Source organism: Hemitrygon akajei, chromosome 11 (assembly GCF_048418815.1).
Source record: "Hemitrygon akajei chromosome 11, sHemAka1.3, whole genome shotgun sequence".
NCBI classification, from domain to species: Eukaryota; Metazoa; Chordata; class Chondrichthyes; order Myliobatiformes; family Dasyatidae; genus Hemitrygon; species Hemitrygon akajei.
This window is the reverse complement of record NC_133134.1, coordinates 40,132,102-40,158,064: the sequence shown is the minus strand read 5'-3', so window position 1 is coordinate 40,158,064 and position 25,963 is coordinate 40,132,102. Positions and strand designations below refer to the sequence as shown.

At 43.3% G+C, this 25,963-nt stretch overlaps 1 protein-coding gene across 2 annotated transcripts in view; it reads right to left on the bottom strand.

Annotated features, from left to right (window-relative positions):
• rnf216 (ring finger protein 216) overlaps nucleotides 1-25,963 on the bottom strand; it is a 221,853-nt gene that overhangs the window by 167,503 nt on the left and 28,387 nt on the right. For both annotated transcript variants that reach the window (XM_073060674.1, XM_073060673.1), the window contains exons 2-7: nucleotides 22,376-22,491; nucleotides 20,206-20,330; nucleotides 17,527-18,144; nucleotides 9,962-10,038; nucleotides 9,085-9,175; nucleotides 675-839 (exon numbers count right to left, since the gene is read on the bottom strand). In XM_073060674.1, the coding sequence (XP_072916775.1) occupies nucleotides 675-839; nucleotides 9,085-9,175; nucleotides 9,962-10,038; nucleotides 17,527-18,144; nucleotides 20,206-20,330; nucleotides 22,376-22,442 (1,143 nt within the window). In that variant the 5' untranslated portion in view covers nucleotides 22,443-22,491. The remainder of the gene's footprint in view (nucleotides 1-674; nucleotides 840-9,084; nucleotides 9,176-9,961; nucleotides 10,039-17,526; nucleotides 18,145-20,205; nucleotides 20,331-22,375; nucleotides 22,492-25,963) is intronic.

Sequence of the window (25,963 nt, the reverse complement as noted above, 5' to 3'; positions counted from 1 at the left end):
GAGATTACAATTGAAAACAATAAACAAGTCTTTTATTTCCCTCACCCTAACCAGTCTGATTATTGCCCTATTTCAATACTGCAGATGAGATCTGCTAACTCAACACAAATGTTGCTGGAATCTTCCAGCATCTTCTAATTGTAGATACTAAAACAATAGAAATGTTACTGTCAAACAAATGTCCCATGTTTTCTAGTAAGGTGTCAAAAGTAAACTTTGTTTTTATTCAACCTATGTACTACCAGTGAAGTTCCCACAAAACTTAACAAAGTAATCAGCTCTATTTTCAAACAGCACTTTTAGTGCCCACAGAAGAAATAAACATGCATAACAATTTACATCAGACTTGGTACAAATCAAAAGTGAAACAAAAGTCTTACTGTTTATTTTGATCACTGAACTGATAGATAAAAATCAACTGAACTGGTAGATAAATTGCAAATTTCAATTTCCAGTCTCTGTTATCAGAAACCAGTATTTCTGATCTTGCCCTATAGTTCACATTGACAGATGTTCTACAATCCTCAATCACTAAGTTTCATCTGCTTGACTTATACCTTGAGTGTAAGAATTGTATAATTAGCCAACAATACAACACCATGGAGCAAATTTTAGAAATGCTCAATAATAAACCAAACCAAAAAACAGAGTGAAAACTCATTCAAGACACAAACCTTGCGGGTGATTGCATAGTGTCCCTTGAGCTCATGTAAAGCCCATTTGATATCTTGACTGTTGAGCATTTTGAAATCTGCCATGAGGAGGTCAGAAGCCTGAAGAAAACATTGCTGGTTTACAGGTGCAAGCTTTGAGAAATCAAAGAAATCGATCTTGGGTTTCTGTTTAATAGAAAATGTAAACCATTTATTATATATTTATCAGTTACCTTGGGAAAACAGCCACAAATAACACATTAATGATCTTTGTAGGCATGAGCCAAGTTTTCCTTGCTATTGTCATTGAGTATGCATCAGGGAGAATGTCTGTGTTACAAGAATGCATATGCATGAATAAGCACATTTATCTCCAAATCATAAGGTGATAAACCCAAATCCCAGTTTTGATTTGTGAGCACTAAAATTTAGGCTGACACTTGGATTAGGGGTGCAATATTTTGCATGAGATATTAAACCAAGATTTTGCTTGCCCTCCCAAGTACTTACATAATACGCATACTTTGACTAAGAGTAGGAATACCAATAATTATCTCTCAAGCAATACAACAAAACAGACTATCTGGTTATTACACAAATAAGAACTGGCATATGGACGCTTTAACAATGGCATCCCATTGTTCACCATTGATTGGGTTTACTTTTGTGAAGTGCAAACTGTCTTTTATACATATACTGAGGGAGTTCAGTACAATTGCGCTGGTAGCTATATACAATCCTGCCCCCACCCCGCCATGCTGGCGAGGCTCTGCATGAGCTCTGCAGCACCAGCAACTTCCAAACAAAACACCCAGATGGTTTTTTTATTATTGCAGTGTAGCGGGGTGCTACACGCAGCGCTGAAATAACGACACGGAGTCGATAAACTGCAGCCAAAGAATAAGTTTATTTCAACTCCACAGTCTTGCTTTAAAGCCTGTCTCTCCCACCAGATACCTTGAGAGGCCCTACTGAAACCCCCTCAGGCTTTCTTCCTTTGTCCCTGCATTCTGGCTAATTGTCAGCCGGTTCGAGTGTGCTAGTAATTGGGTCGCCACATAAACCCCCCCAGAACCGGCGATACACCCCCCAATGTCCACAGTCTGGGCCGGACCCTGTTTGGGAGGTCGGCCTCTGCGCCACGGTGCCGGAAACTCGACCGGTTGCGCCAAGTCCACATGGGCCGGTTTGAGTCGGTCCACCGTGAAAACCTCCTCTCTCCCCCCAACGTCCAGCAGGAACGTGGACCCGTTGTTCCTGAGCACCGTAAATGGCCTCTCGTAGGACCGTTGCAACGGTGGCCGATGCCCGCCCCGTCGTACAAACACAAACTTACAGTTCTGCAGGTCTTTGGGTACGCAGGTCGGGTGCTGCCAATGCTGCGAAGTGGGTACGGGAGCCAGGGCACTGAGCCTCTCGCGTAGTCTGCCCAGGACTGCTGCGGGTTCATCCTCTCGCCCCCTTGGGGCTGGCATGAACTCCCCGGGAACGACCAGGGGTGCGCCGTACACCAACTCGGCCGACGAAGCGTGCAGATCGTCCTTGGGTGCCGTGCGGATGCCGAGTAGGACCCAGGGAAGCTCGTCCATCCAGTTAGCTCCACGCAGGCGGGCCATGAGAGCCGACTTCAGGTGACAGTGGAAACGCTCCACCAGTCCGTTCGACTGTGGGTGGTAGGCAGTGGTGTGGTGCAGCTGAGTCCCCAACAGGTTGGCCATCGCTGACCAGAGGCTGGAGGTGAACTGGGCGCCTCTGTCGGAGGTAATGTGGGCTGGTACACCAAAGCGGGACACCCAGGTGGCGATCAGTGCCCGGGCGCAAGATTCAGAGGTGGTGTCGGTGAGTGGGACCGCCTCTGGCCATCTTGTGAACCACGATAGTCAGGAGGTGCCGCGCCCCGCACAACACTGGCAGGGGGCCCACGATATCCACATGAATGTGGTCGAAACGCCGATGGGTGGGGTGGAACTGCTGCGGCGGGGCCTTGGTGTGTCGCTGCACCTTGGCTGTCTGGCAGTGCATGCACGTTCTGGCCGAGTCACGGACCTGCTTGCGGATGGAGGGGTGCGCCAAGTTATGAACGGAGTCGAAAACACATCGTCGCCAAGGTGCCGTGACGACGGGACGGGGCTGGCCGGTGGCGACGTCACAGAGTAGGGTCCTCTCACCTGGGCCTACGGGGAGGTCCTGGAGCTGCAAACCGGAGACTGCGGTCCTGTAACACGGGATCTCCTCATCTGCCAACTGTGCCTCAGCCAGTGCCTCAAAGTCTACCCCTTGGGAAAGGGCGTGAATGTTAGGGCGAGAGAGCGCATCCGCCACGACATTGTCCTTACCCGAGACGTGCCGGACGTCCGTCATGTATTCAGAGATGTAGGACAGATGGCGCTGCTGGCGGGACGACCAGGGATCGGACACCTTTGTGAATGTAAAGGTAAGCGGTTTGTGGTCCGTGAACGCGGTGAAGGGCCTACCTTCTAAGAAGTACCTGAAATGCCGGATTGCCAGGTATAGCGCCAACAGCTCCCGGTCGAAAGCACTGTATTTGAGCTCGGGTGGCCGCAGGTGTTTGCTGAAAAACGCCAGGGGTTGCCAGCGGCCCGCGATGAGCTGCTCCAGAACCCCACCGACTGCCGTATTAGATGCGTCCACTGTGAGGGCGGTAGGGACGTCCATTCTGGGGTGCACTAGCATCGTGGCGTTCGCCAAGGCATCCTTCGTTTGAATGAAAGCGGCGGCAGACACCTCATCCCGGGTAATGTCCTTGCCCAGACTGGACAGCAAAGCGAACAGGGGGCGCATGATCCGGGCAGCTGAAGGGAGGAAGCGGTGGTAGAAATTGACCATACCTACGAATTCCTGGAGGCCTTTGATCGTGGTGGGTCGGGGGAAATGGCGGACCGCATCTACCTTAGCGGGCAGAGGGGTTGCCCCGTCTGTGGTAATCCTGTGGCCCAGGAAGTCAATGGTGTCGAGCCCGAACTGGCATTTGGCCAGGTTGATCGTTAGACCATAGTCACTCAGCCGGGCATAGAGTTGTCGGAGGTGGGACAGATGCTCCTGACGACTGCTGCTGGCTATGAGGATGTCGTCCAAATAGATGAATGCGAAGTCCAGGTCGCGTCCCACCACGTCCATCAACCGCTGGAACGTCTGTGCGGCATGCGGAGGAACTCAAAAAGACTGAACGGGGTGATGAGAGCCGTTTTGGGGACGTCGTCCGGATGCATCGGGATTTGATGGTATCCCCAGACGAGGTCTACCTTGGAGAAGATCCGTGCGCCGTGCAGGTTTGCTACAAAGTCCTGAATGTGCGGCACAGGGTAGCGGTTCGGTGTTGTAGTCTCGTTCAGCCTGCGGTAGTTGCCGCACGGTCTCCAGCCCCCTGTCGCTTTGGGCACCATGTGCAGGGGGGAGGTCCATGGGCTGTCGGACCGCCGAATGATCCCCAATTCCTCCATCCTCTTGAACTCCTCCTTTGCCAGTCGGAGCTTGTCCGGGGGAAGCCGCCGAGCGCGGGCATGGAGGGGGGGTCCCTGGGTCAGGATGTGGTGCTGTACGCCGTGTCGGGGCATGGCTGCCGCGAACTGCGGTGCCAGAACCGATGGGAAATCCGCCAGGACCCTGGTGAAGTCATTGTCGGACAGCGTGATGGATCCGAGGTGAGGGGCTGGCAACTGGACTGCACCCAGGGAGAACGTCTGAAAGGTCTCGGCGTGAACCAGTCTCTTCCTGGGCAGGTCGACCAGTAGGCTGTGAGCCCACAAGAAATCCGCACCCAGAAGCGGTTGAGCTACGTCGGCCAGTGTGAAGTCCCACGTAAACTGGCTGGAGTCGAACCGTAGCTGCACCGGATGGGTGCCATAAGTCCTTATAGTGCTGCCATTCGCGGCCCTCAGGGGGGGACCCGGCGCCCTGCTGCGGGTGTCGTAACTCGTCGGAGGTAAGACGCTGATCTCCGCACCGGTGTTGACCAAAAACCGGCGTCCCGACTGGTTGTCCCAGACATACAGGAGGCTATCCCGAAGGCCAGCCGTCGTAGCCATCAGCGACGGCTGGCCCTGGCGTTTCCCGGGAACTGGCAGGGCGGGCGACAACGGCGGGCTTCTGCGCCCCACCACTGGTGGTAGAAACACCATTGCTCGTTGGGCTCCACACCCCGGCCTCTGGGTTTAACGGGCTCTGCGGCCGGGCCTGGACTGGTTTGCTGCTGGGAGCGTGGCCGGGTGATCTGTGCGATGGACGTCCCACTCACCTTCTTGGCGTTCCACAGCACGTCCGCCCGGGTTGCCACCTTCCGGGGGTCGCTGAAATCCGCGTCAGACAGCAACAGGCGTATGTCCTCGGGTAGCTGCTCCAGGAATGCCAGCTCAAACATGAGGCAGGGTGTGTGTCCGTCGGCCAGAGACAACATCTCATTCATTAAAGCTGATGGGGGCCTGTCTCCCAAGCCATCCAGGTGCATTAAACGGGCAGCTCGCTCGTGGCGGGAGAGCCCGAAAGTCCCTATGAGCAGGGCTTTGAATGCCGTGTACTTGCCGTCCGCCGGGGGAGACTGGACAAACTCCGCGACCTGGGCCGCTGTGTCCTGGTCGAGGGAGCTCACCACGTAGTAGTAACGGGTGTCCTCTGAGGTTATTTGCCGAACGTGGAATTGGGCGTCTGCCTGCTGAAACCATAGGTGAGGTTGTAGCGTCCAGAAGCTTGGCAGCTTCAAGGAAACCGCATTAACAAATGCAGCGTCTGTCATCTCCGGTCCAAAAACGTTTGGACCGTCGGGGTCACCAATTGTAGCGGTGTGCTACACGCAGCGGTGTGCTACACGCAGCGCTGAAATAACGACACGGAGTCGATAAACTGCAGCCAAAGAATAAGTTTATTTCAACTCCACAGTCTTGCTTTAAAGCCCGTCTCTCCCACCAGATACCTTGAGAGGCCCTACTGAAACCCCCTCAGGCTTTCTTCCTTTGTCCCTGCATTCTGGCTAATTGTCAGCCGGTTCGAGTGTGCTAGTAATTGGGTCGCCACAGCAGGTGATTTTAACCATGAGAGCCTAAAGACAGTCCCCCCAAATTTCACCAGCATGCTGATTTTGCTACCAGAGGTGAAAGATAGATAGATAGAAAGACCTGGTTTACAATAACATACCAGGTGCCTACAAAGCTGTTCCTCAAACCCACATTGGACACTCAGATCACTTATTTGTAATGCCAAATCCAGCATACAAACCGTGATCAAATAGGTCAAACTAGTTCTAAAGGTGGTGAAAACCTGGCCTGAGGGTGCAATCTTTGTACTGCAGGACTGCTTTGATAATATTAGCTGGAGGATGTTCAGAGAGTCTGCTACCTATGGCAAACACAAGGAATATGTTGATTTTGTGACCTGTTACATACAGAACTGCATTGAGGACGTTACATCACGAAACATATCTGGGTGAGGACAAATCAGAGGCCACGCTTACTGCAGAGCTCTGTACCAGGCTGAGTGATCATGCTGCTTTTAGATCGGAAGATGCCACGTCTCTCAGGGAAGCAAGAACCGTGCTTTCCTGCTCCATCAGGAAGGCGAAATCAGAGCATTTTCAGATAATTTATAGTCACCTCTGTGATACCAGAGACATGAGGAGCGTGTGGCAGGGAATTCAGAGGATTTGCGGACTGCAGATTAGTGACTAGGATGCTTCACTCCCTGAGGGGCTGAATGCCTTCTGTGCATGCATAACAAAATGCTGGCAAAAGGCACCCCTTCCCCCAGGGAAGCAGACACTGTCTGGTTGAAGCAGAAGTGAGAAAGACCCTGGCCAGAGTCAACCCACGCAAAGCTGTGGGATTCAAATACCAGGTCAGATTCTGAAAAACTGCGCAGCCCAGCTGACGGAAGTGCTGATGGATATATTTAACAACTCTCTGCAGCAATCCATTGTCCCCTAGGTTTTCAAGGAAGCGACCATTATTCCTGGGCGAGATGGTGACAGTATCCTGCCTATATGACTATTGCCCAGTGGAATTAACATCAACCATCATGATGCCTTTCTTCCAGTTACACTGGACCCTTTCCAGTTAGTTTATCACTCAAATCAATTCACTGATGAAGCAATAGCCTCTACCCTCCACTCTGTCCTGTCTCATCTGGAAAATCAGATTCATATTCTGTTTATTGTCAGTTAGAAACCACAAATACAATGCAGTTAAAAAATGAGACAACGTTCCTCCAGAATGATATCACAAAAGCATATGACAAAACAGACTACACCAGAAAATCCACATAACGTTTGGCAATCCCCAATCCAGAGTCCGGAGAGGCTGCTGCGTATTAATATCGTACTACTGTCTTAGTGCGTTCCCCAGAAAGGAGCTCCAAGTCTACCAGACAAAAACAAGACCAAAAACTAAAGCTACAAGACCTGCACAAAACCACATAGTTACAACATGTAGTTACAACAGTGCAAACAATAGCATAATTGATAAAAAACAGACCATGGGCACAGTAAAAATAGTCCAAAGATGTTAAAGGACTATAAGTTCAAAAGAAATCACTACACAGTTTCCACAAGTCCCCAGGGTCCTGACAGACTCGCCATCCCATGCCAGCAGCAGAAGGGAATACCCCCGCTATGGACTTCCACGGCGCCGCCCAACTCAGCCTCGCAGACGCAGCACTCAATGAAAGCGACCTGACCGCAGCGGACTCAGAGTCTGTTGAACCTCTGAGCTGACGACCATCCCCTCCGGCACAGCTTCTCCAAGCACCATCCTCTGCCGAGCGTATTAAGACGGCCCCGCCAATGGCCATCAGCAACACGACCCCAAGGACTGGGGGCCTGTTCTTCCCAGCAGAGTCCTGGACCTCACAGCAGCAATGAAGGTCTTCCTGGAGATTTCCCGATGTTCCTCTGTACTCCCACGTTCGTTTTCAAACGATTATGATTGCGCACGGCACCCCATTTCACAAATAACAGATAATCAGCTCCGGAGTGGCCGCTGCAAGCAGCGTCGTGCCGCCATCTTGGATTCTTTTGAATCTCATTTGCCAGACTACTGTTTATAGACTTCAGTTTGGCGTTCGACACCATCATACCCCATAAATAGGTGGGGAAACTGTCCTCGTTGGGTCTGAACACCTCCCTCTACAATTGGATACTAGACTTCTTAACAGTGGGCAGCAGCATCTTGTCCCATTATGATGGGCACCGGCACTCCCCAAGGCTGTGTGCTCAGTCACAGCTGATATATGACTGTGTCACAGGATCCAACTCAAACCATGTCATCAAGTTTGCAGGTGACACAACTGAAGCTGGCCTCATCAAGAACAATGATGAGACTGAGTATAGAGAGGAAGCAGAGTGGCTGGGGGATTGGTGTGAGAAGAACCCAAGCCTGAACAGGAAGATAAAGGAAATCATTGTGGACTTCAGGAAGGTGTAGAGAAACACCCCCCTCTGCAAATACATGACTCCGCCACAGAGAGAATCAAGTGCACCAGGTTTCTGGGAATTCACATCACAGATGAACTCACCTGGTCCCTTAATAACACTTCCCTGAACAAGGCAGCACAGCAGTGCCTCTACTTCCTAAGATTGAGGTAAGCAAGGCTCCCATCCCCATTTTAATGATGTTTTGCAGGAGCATCTTTCAGAGCATCCTAACAAGTTGCATCTCCATCTGGTATGGGAGCAATCAAATATCAGACCAGAAGTCCATACAAAGGACTGCAAGAAAAGCAGAGGAGGTCATAGGGACGATCCAGCAGGGACACTTATTAGGAGCGCTGCACATGCAGGGTACTTAGTATCATCAAGGACCCCACCCATCCATCCAGCATCCCCTCGACTTTCTACCAGCAGGCAGGAGACTACGATGCACAAAAACAAGAACTGTCAGGATGTGAAACAGTTTCTTTCCACAGGCCACACACACACAAAATACTGGAGGAACTCAACAGGCCAGGCCACTAGGCTTCGGAACTCCCAGCTGCATCGTACTCAACATCTCACTGGTTAATCTGTTTGGTACCTTACAATATTTAATATTAATGCACTTTAGTTTCTTACTTATGTGCAATTCATCTGAAGATTTTATCCATACCTTCAAGTTATCATGTGTTATGTTTTATACCCTGGTTCAAAGAAACATTGTCTCATTTCTATATACGATAAAGATTTATGTAGTTAAATGACAATAAACTTCACTTGACTTATCACATTATACTGTTTATGGAGGTACAAATAGACTCAAAATCTATACAATGCAAAAACCAAACATTAACAAGTACTTAAGTGGGTGTTTTGGGATTTCCTTGGGTCAGCAAAGTGGCTATGTCAATGCAGGCCTTTTTCTTATATTAACTCAAAACCAAATATTATTAACAGAAATGGCATAATAGGAGAAAGAAATATTCCTTATCAGTTGCCAATAATAAGCCAAGTTACCTCTTCATTACTTTCAAGCAAACTGCTGTTGTGTGTGAAAATTAAACTTTTCTTCGGATAATCAGGATTTTCTAAGAGATGGTTACACAAGCTGAAAATAAGAATGAAATGTTGGTACAGTTTTATGTATATAAAATTGCATACATTTTAGAAGAACAGGAGCCTCGATTCTTTTCTATTACAGATCCTTGTTACTCAATGTACAAGGAGGAAAAGATGATTCTGCATCTCATGAAATCACAAGAAAATTCAGTGATGGCCAATTATACCTTTGCTAAAAGTCGATCCCCTGAGATATCATACCTGTCACTAACCAAAGCACTGGTTAGGAGTCATCTGCTGTTTGACTAAGGTGTTTATTTCACATCCTCACTTCAGCTTTAGCTCACCTTCTCTAAACGGTTATGAATAAATTACATTTCAGGGAATCTCAAACGTAAAACCAGAAGCCTCTAATAAAACCAATGAAGATGAATCACTGAAGTGGTAGTAATCCATCCACACCTAATATTAATTTAAGTTTCTCAAAAAGGATTTCAACAGAAATATATTTTGAAAAAGGTTTGAGTGAGACAAGTCTCATGCCAAGCATCTGAAGTTAAACAAGAGCGGAATTTCCCCTTCATTCTCACAGCGGAATTTTGAACAAACAACATTGTTGCTGTTGCTACTCTTTTGTAACAATTTCTAGTTTATAGTTTGTTATTCTGTATATTCTTTATAACACATTGATTCTGTTCAAGTCATTTAAGTTTCAGAGGTGAGAACAGAAACAGGACAGACTGGTTTTCAGTACTACATATGCTCACTGCCAATGAATCATAAAGCCAAATATTATGGTTTGTTTATCTTCATGACACAGTGATAACATACTTACACATTTAAATCCCAGATCTCATGTGTAGTAATCAGCTCTTCAACAAATTGTTCTTCTATTTCAGGAAACAGATTCACCTGCAAGAAAAATTCAAGTTTAATTAAAATTGGACTTAAAATGCCAAAATAAAGACAATTAACATGAAGAACTCATCTGCCTGAAAACAAATACAACTTTCATTACTTAGTGACTAAAAAGAGAAATAATGTCTTTACTCGATTCCTGGTGCTAAAGTTTTTGAATAGGCTACTTACAGTTTGACATTTATAAAGAGAAAATGAGGGTACATTTTATAGAAGTGTACATATAATGTCATTAGGGGTATAAATATGGAAGGTGCAGACAGTCCTTTTCCCAAGGTTGAAGAATCAAGAACTAGAGGACATAGGTTTATGTTGAAGGGAGAGATTTAGTAGGAACTATTGGGAGTATAAAAGCTTCATTGTTTGCTGTGTAACCAAAACTATGTAGTCAGCTTTGAACATGCTATTTGCTATGCATGTATCCAATTTAGTAGGGGAATGAAATCTTAAGAATGTAGAAGGTAATGAGGTGTTAATGAGAGGTAGCTAAAAGATGTAGATTAGAACATGATTAAGTCACTGGGTAGAAACAATAGTGGCGGATATACTTGTGATATGCAACTGTAGACCGATTGGATATGCTAATGCAACTAAACCAGGAGATTGCTTTAAAAAATGCTATGTACAAGGATCAGTGGGCAATCAGCGACTAGCTCAATGACTGTCTCAGCTTTGATTTGCAAATTAAAGTTTAACACTTCTTGAAGAATCTTCTGCGTCTCCTGGTCGTTTGTGGGGCACAAGAAACCACGACAAAATTGGCGACCGCGGCAGGATCGGAAAGAGACCCGCGGAAAGGAAACGGCAGATTGGGGACGCTTCCCAGTCCTCTAGGGACCCCCACAAGGCTAACAGAATTAAGGGTGCACCCAAACAAAAGGCAAGCACTTTTTGCGACAATTTGGACTAAGAATTCTGTTGGTTTTGGGGAGGTCTTGGAGTCTCGGAAGTGTGAAACCACTGCCGAAGGGTCTCTCCGGTCCAAAGAATCTGGCAGAATTGGGGGTTAACAGGAGGCTCAGAGGATTGATCAAGAACACTGCAGTGAGGGTAAGTGCAAATAAGCTATTAAGAAGTTAAGTGAAGAAAAATTCCACGTGGTGTTGGTAAGTCCCTGTGGATAACGCTTCGTATAAAACGAAAGTCTGAACGGGCAGGGAAAGGGAAAATAGAGAAAATCCTCGTGGATACCGCCTTAAGAGATAAGGGTCTGAATAGACGAGGTGCATAGAGAAACTCCCTGTGGATAACGCTTCGTATGAAACGAAGCTCTGAACGGGCAGGGAAAGGAAAATAGAGAAAATTCTCGTGGATACCGCCTTAAGAGACAAGGGTCTGAATAGACGAGGTGCAAAGAGAAAGTTCTGTGGATACCGCTCTGAATAGAGGTCTGTACGGGCAGAACAGAACAGGAAACAAGGACAGTCCAATATATAGTTTAAAACGCTGGTAGATAGATGATAGACTAGGCATAGAATTAGAGTAAATAATATTATCCAGTGTGAATCTCTGAAATACCTTAAAAAGAGAGAACAATATGACAGGTAAAGGAACGGCAGTAGAGATTCTGAGCAAAAAAAATCCCGGTAAATAAATATGAGATCACAAAAACTTCAGAAAAATGGGAAAAGAGAACCAAAAACCTGGTCACAAAATGGCCAAGAGAAGGAACGTTTGATGTAAGCTTGTGCGAGAGGCGCTAATTAAAAATTACAAACCAAAAGATAAATCTAAGAGGGCAAAAAAGAGAACGAGAAAGGAAGTGCTAAAACTCTTCAGAACGGAGGGAGAAAGGCTGAGGAGGACAGGTAGAATATTGATTACAAGCGAGGAAGACACTAAGGTGCTGGAGAAACAACCTGTTAGAGAGAGAGGAAGGTACAGTGAGAAGCTGGCTTCAGCTCCGTACCCGGATGTGAAAGAAGCAGAAAGCCCCCTCCCTATTATGAGGAAGGAACCCCTAAGCAGTGCCCCCTGCTGACGGGAACAGTAAACATGCAGGGAGAAGTACAAGTTTGGGATAATGAGGAGGAAAAAAGACAATACGAGAAGGTTTTTCATTTGTATGTATCCAACCGACAGGAGGGTTATGTCACAGCGGTTTTAACACAAGAGACAGGCACAGGAAAAGCAAAGCAGCCAATAGCATACTACAGTACGAGACTAGATGAGGTGGCTCAGGGGTATCCACCCTGTTATCAGGGATTGGCGGCACTGTACTATGCATATGAAAAGGCATCATCTGTAACCCTGAGCTATCCTGTGACTCTTGTACACACACCACAAAGTAGCAGCATTGCTGGAAAGAGGGAAATTTGTGCTGATGCCAGCCAGGATAGCAGCATCATATGCTATTGACATTTCCAGACATAACTATACAGAGATGCACTACCAGTAATATAGCCGATTTTGACCCTTTGGGCTATGAAGGAGAACCCCATGATTGTGTAGGGAAGACGATGGCATCTGCCAAATTAAGAGCAAATTTACGGTCAGAACCACCAGAGGATGCAGATAAAAAGGTTCTGTTCGTAGATGGCTCTTGTTATAGGGATTATGATGGAAATCATGCAGGGTTCCCAGTAGTGCAGCAGGATCAGTCGAGCTATAAGATTATTAGGATGGAGTCCTGTCCCCAACCATGTTCCGCCCAAATAGCGGAAATCAAAGCCCTGACAGCTGCGTGTAAAATGATGGAAGGTGAGAAAGTAGACATCTATACTGATTCGGCATATGCTCATGGAGTATGCCATTTGTTCGGGGCAGTGTGGAAACAGAGAGGTTTTAAACAAAGTAGTGGAGATCCCATACAACATTGTCAGCGAATTCTAGACTTAATAAAAGCCATAATGAAATCCAAAGCATTGGCTATAGTAAAATGCCAGGCACATAAAAAGGGAAATGATGTAATAACAAAGGGAAATCAAGCTGCGGACGAGGCAGCCAGAAAAGCAGCTGGATGTACATCAGCTGTCATTGCCCCCCAGGTAAGCCTAGCTCCAGAACCTGTGGTAGAGGACCTAATTGAAATACAAGGTACGGCAACTTTGGCAGAACAGACAATGTGGAGACAAAGGGGGGCCAAGCAGAACCCGGAAGGCTTGTGGAGCATGGAAGACGGTTTGTTGGTAGCGCCCACCCCTCTACTGACGATTTTGATTTCAAAAGCGCATGGGATTGACCATTGTGCAAGGGGGGAAGTGATAAAGAAAATAAAGGAGGATGGTTTTTGGTCACCTTATTTACAGGCTTCAGTGGATTTTGTCTTGTCACAGTGCGAGGTATGCGCACAGAATGCAGGGTTCGGACATCAGTTATTTGACTGGTAGACTCGGAGGATGGGGAGCATGGCTGACTAAAATGGCAATAACTGTCAGTATTGTATTGTTGAGCTGTGCGCTTGTGCTGTGCTGTTTTCTTCTTTGTCTCAAGTCTCTTGTAGTTCGTGCTGCAACCAAACAATTTCCGATGCTCGTGGCAATTACTGAAGCAAGCTTAGTGGAGAAAGAAACACCGAAAATGTATTGTTACAGCCTACAACACCTGCAGGATGAACAAGAGCAAAACGACAGTGTGGGAGTAGATTGTAAGGGCTTCTGAGTTTTTTTTCCCTGTCTCAGGTACAAAGAGATAGGTTTTTGGCTCAGCGGCCCAGGGTAACAGGGAGAGAATACTTTGAGGTCTTGGCGCAGAAAATTGTAGTTTAACCCGAGATTTGGGAATAAGTGCTTGAGTTTATTGGGGCTTTTGTGCGCGGACTCTTAAGTCTTCTTTCTCTGTGTGAGACAGGGGGGATATATTGGAGTATAAAAGTTGCATTGTTTGCTGTGTAACCAAAACTAAGTAGTCAGCTTTGAATTTGCTATTTGCTATGCATGTATCCAATTTAGTAGGGGAATGAAATCTTAAGAATGTAGAAGACAATGGTGTTTTAATGAGAGGCTAGCTAAAAGATGTAGATTATGTAGTCAGCTTTGAGTTTGCTATTTGCTATGCATGTATCCAATTTAGTAGGGGAATGAAATCTTAAGAATGTAGAAGGTAATGGGGTGTTAATGAGAGGTAGCTAAAAGATGTAGATTAGAACATGATTAAGTCACTGGGTAGAAACAATAGTGGCGGATGTACTTGTGATACGCAACTGTAGACCGATTGGATATGCTAATGCAACTAAACCAGGAGATTGCTATAAAAAATGCTATGTACAAGGATCGGTGGGCAATCAGCGACGAGCTCAATGACTGTCTCAGCTTTGATTTGCAAATTAAAGTTTAACACTTCTTGAAGAATCTTCTGCGTCTCCTGGTCGTTTGTGGGGCACAAGAAACCACGACAGAACCTGAGGGGTTACCAGATTGTTGTAGTTCCAAGTACTGATCATGCTCCATGACCCTTGCTCCTGTTACATCACGTTTTAAAGTCAACACATTTCAAGTCATCAAACTGACTGCATTATCCACTACATATCATTCCTCAGTCTTTCCACACGTTTCATCTACCTTTGCACGAACTGTTCCATCATATAACCCATCACTCTGGTTCCCATCTCCCTGCCAACCTAGTTTAAACCTACAACAGCTCTACCAAACTTGCCTGCAAATTGGTTCCATATGGAACAAGTTGAAACATTGGCTCCTTGAGCTCACGTTTACTTTTGTACAGGTCATACCTTCCTTGAAAGAGATCCCATTTAACACTACCTGCTGCACCAACTCTTCAGCCACACATTTATCTGCATATCATATTCTTACCCTACTGGTGAGTGACACAGCCAGCAATGCCGAGATTACTACCCTTGATCCCTTTTCCTAGCTACTATAGAAGCCATATATCTCTTGTATCTGCATTATATTTTGTGTTGCTCATTTATTATGTTGACTTTGGTGGTTAGTCACCTGGGTAGGGTGCAGTAAAGCAAAAAGTTACGTATTCATGCTTCATCTTTGGTCAGTTGGAGTTCGAGACAACTGGGTGTGATATCTTTTTGTTGATCACTATATTTTAAAATCGCTTAACTTCACTTAAATTTTGTTCAATTACATTTAATACCATTAGTTTTAGTTTCATTAGTCTTATAGCTTCAAAATTGTTTGTTTTGATACTTACTTAATATAGGATCAAAATATTTCTTCAACTTTGAACATCACGATTATTATTGGATCTAAAGGTACGTCATACAGGATTAACTCCCCATGCTTGGTCTCTAACAGCAGTGTTGGTTTAAGTAGCTGACACAGGTACCAATACATGCACAACTTTTAGCCACTGACCCTCGCCCCTTAAGAATGCGGTGGACCCAGTCTGAGATGTGCCTGACCCTAGAGGTCTCCCCAACTTCAAACATCATGCAAGAGGAGCACACCATTGCCCCAGGTTCCATTCTTGCTGATCTACCAGTGAAAAAATAAGGAGGAAAAACTTGCCAGAAACTCACCATAGACTCCACCTCTTCGCACCAAAGCCACTTGAGCACAATCCTCAGTCTGACCCTGTCCACTGACACTATGCTCCACTTGAGCCTTGTTATTTTTATTGACTCAAGTGAAACTCACATGCAACAAGACTTGTTCTATTCAATGGTTCCCACTTTTGCTCCTCTCTATTTTCAATCTCCCGCCTTCTTAAAAGCGTGGGTTACATTTGTGGGGTCTGGAATCGATGGAATTTTGGCCAGTATCAACTAACGCATCCAGATACCATCTCTTTAAACATTAAGCCACCGATCACGTGTCTTGGAGCTTTATTGCTTTTTGATTCAATTTCTCCGTTCTTTCTTTAACTGAAATTATTTCAGTTGCTCATTCAGATTTGACCTGTAGTCTTAACTCACTTTCAGATAGTTTTCTCTACATTCTTTTGAGCAGATACACAAAAAATTTGTTTCTCTGTAATTCCAGTTTCTCTAATATAATTAAGTAAAAAAAATCAGAATGAGGAATCCCAGGGTCCAATTAGGTAGGTTTAGAGATGGGCATAGTTGGGGCTGATAGGTCAGCTATCTGCAAGTACAGTAAAAGGTGACATAACCTACACACTTCAGATCTTTAGTGAACAAATTGAATGACATTCATTACCTATCCTCAAAGTACACTCAACATTTAAGCCAAGTTCTACATTTTAAACTCTTCAAAAAGTGTCATTTAAAATTAAAATTAAACTGAGCAAGAGGCACCAAGGGGTAGGAAGTAATGTGAAACATTTTTAAGTAACTGATTCAACTAGATACCATGCTCTTAACAATGCTGAAGCTCTTTTAAAGTTTTGTTCAGCATGATGGATTGAATGGTGTCTACACTCAGTGGTCACTTTATTAAGTACAGGAGTGGAACCAGGTATGGTCTTCTGCTGCTGTAGCCCACAAACTTCAAGTTTCAAAGTATTGTACACTCAGATGTTCTCTGCACACCACCATTGTAATGTATGATTATTTGAGTTACTGTCACCTTGAACCAATCTGTCCATTCTCCTCTGACCTCACTCATTAACAAGGCGTTTCTGCCCACAGGATCGACGCTCACTTGATATTTTTGATGTTACGCATCCATTCCCTGTAATCTCTAGAGCAGGGTTCCCAAACTTTATTTTGGTGCCATGGACCCCAGATTGGGAACCCCTCCTCTAGAGACTTGAGTATGAAAATCCCAGTGGATCAGTAGTTTCTGAGGTACCCAAACCAACCCGTCTGGCACCATCATTCAATGGTTCAAGTCACATAGATCACATTTCTTCACCATTGTAATGCACAGCCTGAACAATAACCAAACCTCTTACCAAGTCTGCATGCTTTTGTGCATTGTTTCTGCCACATGATTGACTACTTAGATATCTGCATTAACGAGGTGTACATAATAAAGTGGCCACCGACCATATACTGCATTATTCTATTGAGGGAAGTAGTGGTGCAGCTTGCAGAGCTGCTGCCTCAGTTCCAGTGACCTTGTCCATGGCACCTGTGGAGTTTTCATGTTTTCCCTATGAATTTTGACTATGTACTCTGGCTTCCTCCAATATTCCAACATGCAGGTGAGTAGGTTAATCGGCAATTGTAAACTTCTCCTGGTGGGCTTGAGCAGTAAAATCAAATGGGTTAGAGTAGAATTAAAGTTTAAAAAAAAAATAGGTGTTTGTTGATCAGCGTAGACTCAGTGGGCCCAGGGACCTGGAAATGTGTTGATCTCACTATGACTGAGGAAAGGGTAAAATCTACCTTTAAGAAAATTCAGCAAACACCCTTATGAAGATCTCTTCTTGACAGCACTTTATCACACTTTAGAAGTATTAGGTTTTGCAGACACATTTCAAGTTTGATTTGCTGTGTCCTGAAATACAGATAATGCCTAGTAGAAAGATGAAAAATCATTGCATAGAGGTGTGATTGTTCCAAAGTAAACCAACTGCAACTTGTGAAAGAATTTAAATGTTCAACATACTCTTAAGCTAAATAAGCTAGAAAAGACTCATTAAAAGTTCACAAGAACTTACTGTTTCTTTCACTAGTGACCTTAAGAGTTCATTGCCTTCTCCAGCAGCATCCTCAAGGCTTTCCAAATCCATTATTATATTATCCAGTTCATCTTCCCTCTGCTGTTCTTGCACAATTGGATCATTAGCAATTGGCTGAATCTCTTCTCTGACAGCTTCCTGCACAACATCTGGCTGAGGTAACACAGGATCTTGGTCTGCCACCAAATTCACTTGTGCTTCCTCCTGCTCTACTTCCACAGTCTTTGCTGCTGAGTGAAGTCGCATGTCCAGTAGTTCCAATTCATTTGTTTCCCCAATTGGAAGCTCACTGGGACCAGCAACTGCTCCAGGATCTACCCCATTTTGTTCCTTATTTTTCTGCCCAAGGTGATGCTCTGCAGCTAGGGCAGCCTCCACATCTTTGGCTGGCTGAGGACGAGTTGCATCTGGTTCTGCTCGAGCCCCAATATCTGGCTCAACCATTTGTTTATGCGGTGTCATGATGATGCAGTTCTGTTCCTCATGCAAGTTTCCATTAGCTCCCTGGTTTTTCGTAGGTTGATCTCTCTGTTGAACTTTCTGCCATTCAGATGCAGGCTGGATGATGATAGGTGGTCGGATTTGTCTCACTGGTGTCTGAAAGAGATGTGACAGGTGAGTAGGAGTAATTCAAGAATGACAACAGCCAAACTTTGCACAAAAAACTAAAAAGGCAACATTTTCTTTTGGGATACTCCTAGATTGCTTATAATGGAAATTTCCGCTACAATTGGAATAGCAGAGTGGGAGAATCGCCACAGAAATTAAAAGCCGAAATCTTTCCTTCCTTGCAACCAAAATTACACAGAACATCTTCCAGTTTTACCCTGATGCGATATCCTACAATGTGCAAAACAAAACAGCAGATGTTGGAAATTATTAGGTCAGGGAGAATCTGTAAAGAAAGGCAACATGAAAAAATGGCCTTTGTTCATAACTGCAACACCTGAATTTCATTAATTTATTTTCCTCAACAATCTTTCCCAAACAAAATCCAGTAATCTCAAAACTAAAAGATTCAATCTTTCTCGCAGCCACTCTTTTGGGTACGTTCCTAATTTCTCTAGGCCATGAATGAACATTATCCAATTTCAATGTGAATGGATCAGCTCTTAAAATGAAATAATGCTCTTGTTCCAGATTCAGGCAACAAACAGATTCATCAACCACATTAAATCTATTTACCACTGTTAATATCTCCGCATTTACTACTATAAATATCTTGGCTAGATTACCACTCAGTTTTCATACTCCATTTAAGCCTACCAGAACTATGATTCAACTTTTTAAATCTCAACATCACTAATGAAGCAGCAATCCACATTTTACAAGATGAAAATAGAATACTGCTCTTAAGAATTCAAAGCAGTATCTAGATGTGCTCTGGCAAAGGCTCCTTTGAAGTGGAAGGACAGCTTCACCATCACCCTGAACCCATTGGTTTTTATACTGGCACTATCTTTCAGTAATCTGACTATATAGACACCCTAACCACTTTGAGAATACACATTTTTAACTCTGTAACCATTCTAAAATTTGCCAATTTGTCTCAATTTCTAGCTGCCAGTCTTTTGGGTAAGTTACTTTAAATGCTTTGATAATTTCTACTTTAATCAACACCACACTTCCTAATTTGGTATTACCTGAAAATATGAATGTACAATTCCATTTTCAATTTTACTTTCACTTCTCAGTCATCTTTGCTTAAATACTATTTCCTTAATTTTCAGCATTGCAACATAGCTTTATATCTCAAGGTATTTCACAGGTGTGTAACCTATCCACAAGATATTTAAGCAGTGAACAAAGTTTGCAGAAAATGTCCTTAGTATACTGGATGGGCCAAATGGCCTAATTCTGCTTCTGTATCTTATGGTCTTATGTACGTTAGTTTTGGAAGATATTCCATATGGCTTGCATCCAGCATCTGAAAATGAACGTGATATTTTCTTCAGAAGAGATGACCAAATAGAAGGAAATACAGAAAGAAGTGGCAGGTAAGAACAAGGCAACCGTGGGCAGCAATAGGATGGGTGTGGATGAAAGGCCGACAAGATTATTGGTGACTAAATAAGTTGACATGCATATCTTCTCCACTTTGAAACTGAGAGAATTAAGTTAAACCATACACAAGTTTTTTGTAATTAGACAAGCACGGGTCTTCCCCAGCTTACAAGTGCCTCATTTACGGCCAGTCAAACAAACCAACATACGAGATCAGGAAGATGGATTTGCCAGCTGCCACAGACATCTTTTACTACTTTGAAATTCAGTTTGCAGCTACATTTCCAACATGCAAAATAGTCAGGTTATGAACAATTCATAGGAAAGGACCCACCACCACTGTAATCTCGGGACAACCTGCATCTCTTTACTTCCAAGTCACAACTATCCAACACGAATATGCTTGCAACTATAACACATACACACAAAAACGCAGTCTATCTTTCAAAGCAGTACTATTTAGAACTAACCATTCTAAGTAACTCTTTTTTCTACATTTTTCCTTAGTGGGATTAACTGCCCCTTCTCATTGATAATGCCAACTCCCAAATGGTTATCTTCTTACAAGTTATTGAAGAATTATTGCATAGTTTATAATAATGCACATCATGTCCAAATTCCTTTCCTAATTGTAGAAAGTAAAAAGCACAATACCTCAATTAGCACAACATCTTGATTTTCTATCAATCGATCTTTAATGGGCACAAGTGATGGCTCATCATCTGAATCAGAATCGTCAGAGATGGTGATGACTGGTGTATTGCGAGGAGCTCTCCAGACTGTAACAGAAATTGAAAAGCAAAGATAAATGCAAAAACTTCCACTATTTTTAAACATACATTTGAAGCTCTCCTTCAGTATTGTCAACACATAGCATTTAAAACAGGTCTTAAACCAGATTGTTTAAAAAAAATGGAACAAAAGTAATGCACTCCAAATGCTGAAAATTAAAATAAAAATAGATATTATCAGTGAGTCAGAAGGCATAGATGGAGGGAGATGCATACAAAGGTGATGTCAAGGGCTAATCAGTTACCATAGCCCAGGCCTGGAGCAAAGCTGAAGATAATGAGCCAATTTTGCCTATTAATGCAAATATCTCTAAAGTTGTACATCATGCATTCAATAGTTAGTGGATTCCCCTTCCAAGCATAGAAAAATATCTCCCCATCAGTGGCTTAAATATGTAACCTATCCCACAAAAGTAATCAATTTTATTGAATTCATCAGCAGACCAATTTTATATTTACTTCCATGGAAAGAACGATGAAAAACTAAAACAGAACATGCTGTTATGAATCATATGTTGACTTGCTGCCAGTTATAGGATATCTGTGATGTTCATCTGCTTCTCAATGTCAGAACAAAACAGAAAGGAGATGTATTGGTTCCTGTATAATGTTCATTTCAACCCACAATGTCCCATCTTATAAATAACACTTTCATTTGGTTAAAGCTGAAGACTAGAAAATAGTTGACAAATGGATGAAGTCGGCAGAACACAGCTCTGAGAATCGTGAAGTCACATAAAAGGTTCAATTTACCTTATACCTGGTCAGTTGGCCTCTGCTCTTGTTTAGTTGTGGAAAAGTCACCTGTCCCAAGTAAATATATCTAACTCATTTATGCCTTACCCTGGCATCATGCTCCGATTCCATTTTTACCCAACTGGTGTTTCTCCATCCAAATACCCTATTTGCATCACATACTAGATGTGGATAACATTTTGCTTTCTTTCTACTGAAAAGGGCCAGAGACTGAGAATGCCACTTCTTGTTCCAATCACGTTTTAAGTGCTTCTGAGAAATTGTTCCACAAAGCTGAACGGGACAAGTAGGAGGATCACAGTAGACACAGCATTAAAAATTATGGATTGAGTGCACTTTGGCTCAAGAGCAGAGAGTTTTTAAAAAAAATAAAACCGTGACAAGGAGTCATTTCATCAGTCTCACAATGGAATGCTAAGTTTATTTCTCCCCCACAACCCTCTATCAGCAAGGGGCTATCTAACCATAAGTTTTGATTTATTAACCCCATTCTCACTGGGTCAAAGCCCAAAGAAAAAAAATGCAATAACTGGCAATCTCAACACGAGGTCTGCAGAAAAATGAAGGCACACATACAGAGCTTTTCCAGATTTCTTAAGTCTGAGGTTGGACTTTAAAAGGCAAACTTTAAACACCTCTTCTCTTCATTTTGATACCTGATCTAATACTAACATCAGATGTCAGTATTCCAGGAACTATCACTACAATGAGACTTGTAAAGAGCACATTTGTCACTTTTGAAAAAAAAAGCATACTAACTAGGTAATACAGGGTTAGAAGCAGTTCAGATAGACTCTAAATCATCCATTAGCCATGAAGCAAATGACAGAATAATTGTAAGGATAGAATCTATGAAAGAACAATTATAACTGGAATGCCCTTGTTACCTCTTACTGACATTCATGAATAAATTTTGTAAATATAATTGGAATGAACTTATACTATGAAAGACAGTAAATGAATGAAACTCCTTATCCAAAAAGCCAAAGTTGAAGGTCATTTGAAAGCTTCAAATTAAATAATTGTTTTCCTTGGCTTGTTTTGGAGAATTGAAGATAAATGTAGTTTAGAAATAGATCAGTCAAAATGAGTATTGGAATAGATTTCTCTGACACTCCTTCAAAACAAATAAATGGAAACAAAATAAATGTCCCTGGATGCAAACATTTGATCTTGTGGAAAATTATGCAAAGGGAACTCCATAATAGCATTTCATCTTTGTAATTTTTCATAAACAGAAGGTATACAATGATGACTTATCTTCATGGAAGACTTACCACTGTGGGAATCTCCCTGGAACATGGAAACTTTGATTATTTCTTCCTTCACTACTTGCTCAGCCATTGCCACCACACACTGAACCAAAATATTGTACTTCAAATATTTCACATACCTGCAAATAAAGCAATATTAATCAAAAGAAAAAAAACACATTATGCCATGTAATAACAGTCTAATGTCTTTATTATGCCCTATCATTTATTACAATTCATATGAAAGAACTTGAAAGTTTTTCAATATGACTATATTGTGCACTATGTGGTTCATATATGATTCTAGACCTGTAGTAGTAATATCTAAAATGAACTAGTTTCATTATAACCATTATGGAAATACAGATAGAGGGTTTAAAAAAGTTACAGAAATATGGAGCTTCTTGGGCTTGGTGACTAACTTGAGATGGTCTCAAAGACTAGTTAAGCAACAGCCTGATATAATCATGCTCAAAAATACCTTATAGACTCCATTATGAAAATCTGTGTACATCCTTTCCTGTCAGCAGAGTAGACACCAAAAGTAGTAGTGGAGTGTTACATAGAGAGCAACAAACATGCAAGGGATCAGCCATGATTGAATGGCAGAACAGACTTGATGGGCCAAATGGCCCAATTCTGCACCGATGTCTTATGGAATTAGTAGTACTCCATGTTGATATAATGGCAATCAGAAGACAAAGTATTTGGAATTTCCATTTTTGTAATTCAAGTGTCTTAGCAGTCTGTCACTGATCTAGAGAGCAAAATCTTGAAGACAGACTGGGTCTGCACAGGTTAAGAGCAACCCAACACGAGATAAATTAATTATTACTAACTATAGCAAACAAGTACAGAAGCAGTCTAAGTCATTCATATTGCAGTGACAACTGCTATGCTTCTGAAGACAAACTCCAATCTTCCCATTAATAACCAGCTCCCTAACGTTCAGTTTGGGGTCCACCAGACCTACTTGACGCTGGTCCTCACTAACATCTGGTCCAAGCACAGATGAATGAGCTCAGTTCCAGAGGCAAGATGTCAGCAGCTTACCCTCAACATCAATACACCTTCCAGTTGTCTGCTGTATCAATAAGACAATGGTCACAAGGGGAATCTCCAGTCATTAGAATCATACTTAACAAAGAAATATGGTTGCAGTACTTGAATGATAATCAAATCACTAAGACATCACATCGGGAGTTCATCAGGACCATGTCCTAGGTCCGACCATCATCACCTGCTTCGCTGATGACCCGTCCTAAATCAAAGTATCATGGGAGTGAGTATTCACTCTCAACTACTTGATGTTCAGATCTATTTACAATTCCTCAGAAAGAGCACTTCACTTTTACATGCAGAAAGATTCAGATACATGCTAACAAATGGAAAGCAGCAATCAGGAAGAAGCAATAGCCTCAGGAATCACATCACCAAGTTCAGAAGCCACTATTACCCTTCAACAATCAGGCTACTGATCCAGAGGAGATAACTTCACTCACCCCATCATTGAAATGTTCCGTCATCTCACATACTCAATATTTATTGCTGAGTTATTATTACTACTTTTTTTTTCTATTTGCTCAGTTTGTCTGCCTTGTGGGTGCAATCCTTCACTGATTCTCTTATGGTCATTAGATTTATTGCATATACCCATAAGAAAATGAATTGTAGGGTTGTATATGGTGACATACATGTACGTTGATAATAAATTTATTTTGAACTGGCAATTAATAATCATATCACTGAAGTGCAAGGTAATGACAACCCACTCCTGACATACAGTGGCACAAACAGTACCAAATTCCCAACTAATAGTACTGAAGATCAACTGAACTAGGCACATAGATACTGTAAATACAATAAAAGATCAGAAGATAAATATCTTGTAATGACTGATCTCAAAACCTTTCCCCCATCACAAGGATTATGATGTGTACCAACAATACTCAAAAGCAGGGAACCAGTTGTACAAAGTGATCCCTCCTTGAATGACAAGCCATCCAGCACTCTGTCACCGTTGTCTGTTGTTCAAAGCACTAAGGGACAGAATCAAATCGAGTAACACATGACTGATTTGGAATGACAGTACATTTCCAACATCATTAGGTACAATTCCTAATGCCCTAACACACTATGCTCTAACTTTTTTTTTCAGAAAAACACTACTCTGGATATCTTTGAATGATCCTGGCCTACTACACTGTTGCCTCAAGTCCAACAAACACAGGATCAAATGGTTATACCAAGTTCCTTAGTGCATCCATTTGCTGCCATAACTTACTGAACTGCACAGAACACAATCAAACCTTGCTGTCTGCCAAAATTTTTCATTTATTGAGCATCACTAAAAAGTGTAAAGATAACATCCAGCCCTTGTATCTAGATGACCTTGTGCAAAATGTCCTGAAAGCTCATATGCTGGTATAGCAAATATTAGAAAGGCAAATGGTACACTGTTTTATTATCTGGGGTTTAAGTCATGGAGCAAAAATGACTGCTTCAATCCTATTGGGCCACTTTGAGGCCACATCTAAGAGTTCCTCCTCAGCTTTGATTGTGCTAGCATTAAGTGGAGCAAAGTTTGAGGATGGTGTTTGCCAAATGAGGAGGAAGTGACTTTCTGCTTTCCACAGACTCCTTTGTCCATTCGATCCCCCCCCCCTCCCATCTCGTTCCCACCGACCTCCCTCCTGGCACTTATCCTTGTAAGCTGAACAAGTGCTACACCTGCCCTTACACTTCCTCCCTCACCACCATTCAGGGCTCCAGACAGTCCTTCCAGGTGAGGTGACACTTCACCTGTGAGTCTGCTCGTGTGATATACTGTGTCCGGTCCATCTTCCTCTGGTGCTCCCCTCCCCCTTTCTTTCTTCCAAGGCCTTCCGTCCTATGATATTTCCCCTTCTCCAGCCTTGTATCCCTTTTGCCAATCAACTTCCCAGCTCTTAGCTTCATCCCTCCCCCTCATGTCTTCTCCTATCATTTTGGGTCTCCCCTTCCCCTTCCCACTTTCAAATCTCTTACAATCTCTTCTTTCAGTTAGTCCTGACAAAGGGTCTCGGCCCAAAACGTCGACAGTACTTCTTCCTATAGATGCTGCCTGGCCTGCTGCGTTCCACCAGCATTTTGTTGAGTTGCTTGAATTTCTAGCATCTGCAGATTTCCTCATGTTTGTGAGAAAGTGACTAGGTTAGGTTTGTATTCTCTAGGGTTTAGAGGTTGGAAAGTATGTATCATTGAAACTTACAACATTCTCCTAAGGCTCAGCAGGGTGATGAATGTAGGGAAATGTTTTCCTTGGTCAAGGACCATGGTCAGTGCTAAAGAATAAGGGGCAAACTATTTAAGATTCAAATTTATACCTAATGACATTGGAAATTCACTGTCATTCCAAGTCAGAGTACTGCCAAACTAGATTTGATTCTGCCCCCCCCCCCGTACCTTGGCTCTTTAAAGCAGCAGAATTTGCACTACCTGCTGTACTACAAACTGAGCTTATCACACTCAAAACCTTGCCCTACATCTTTACCACCTCTACCCTTGACTATTCAGCCCAACCTCTTCAATTTGTCAGTCATGTTTGACATATCCCATGCCACTCCTTAAGCT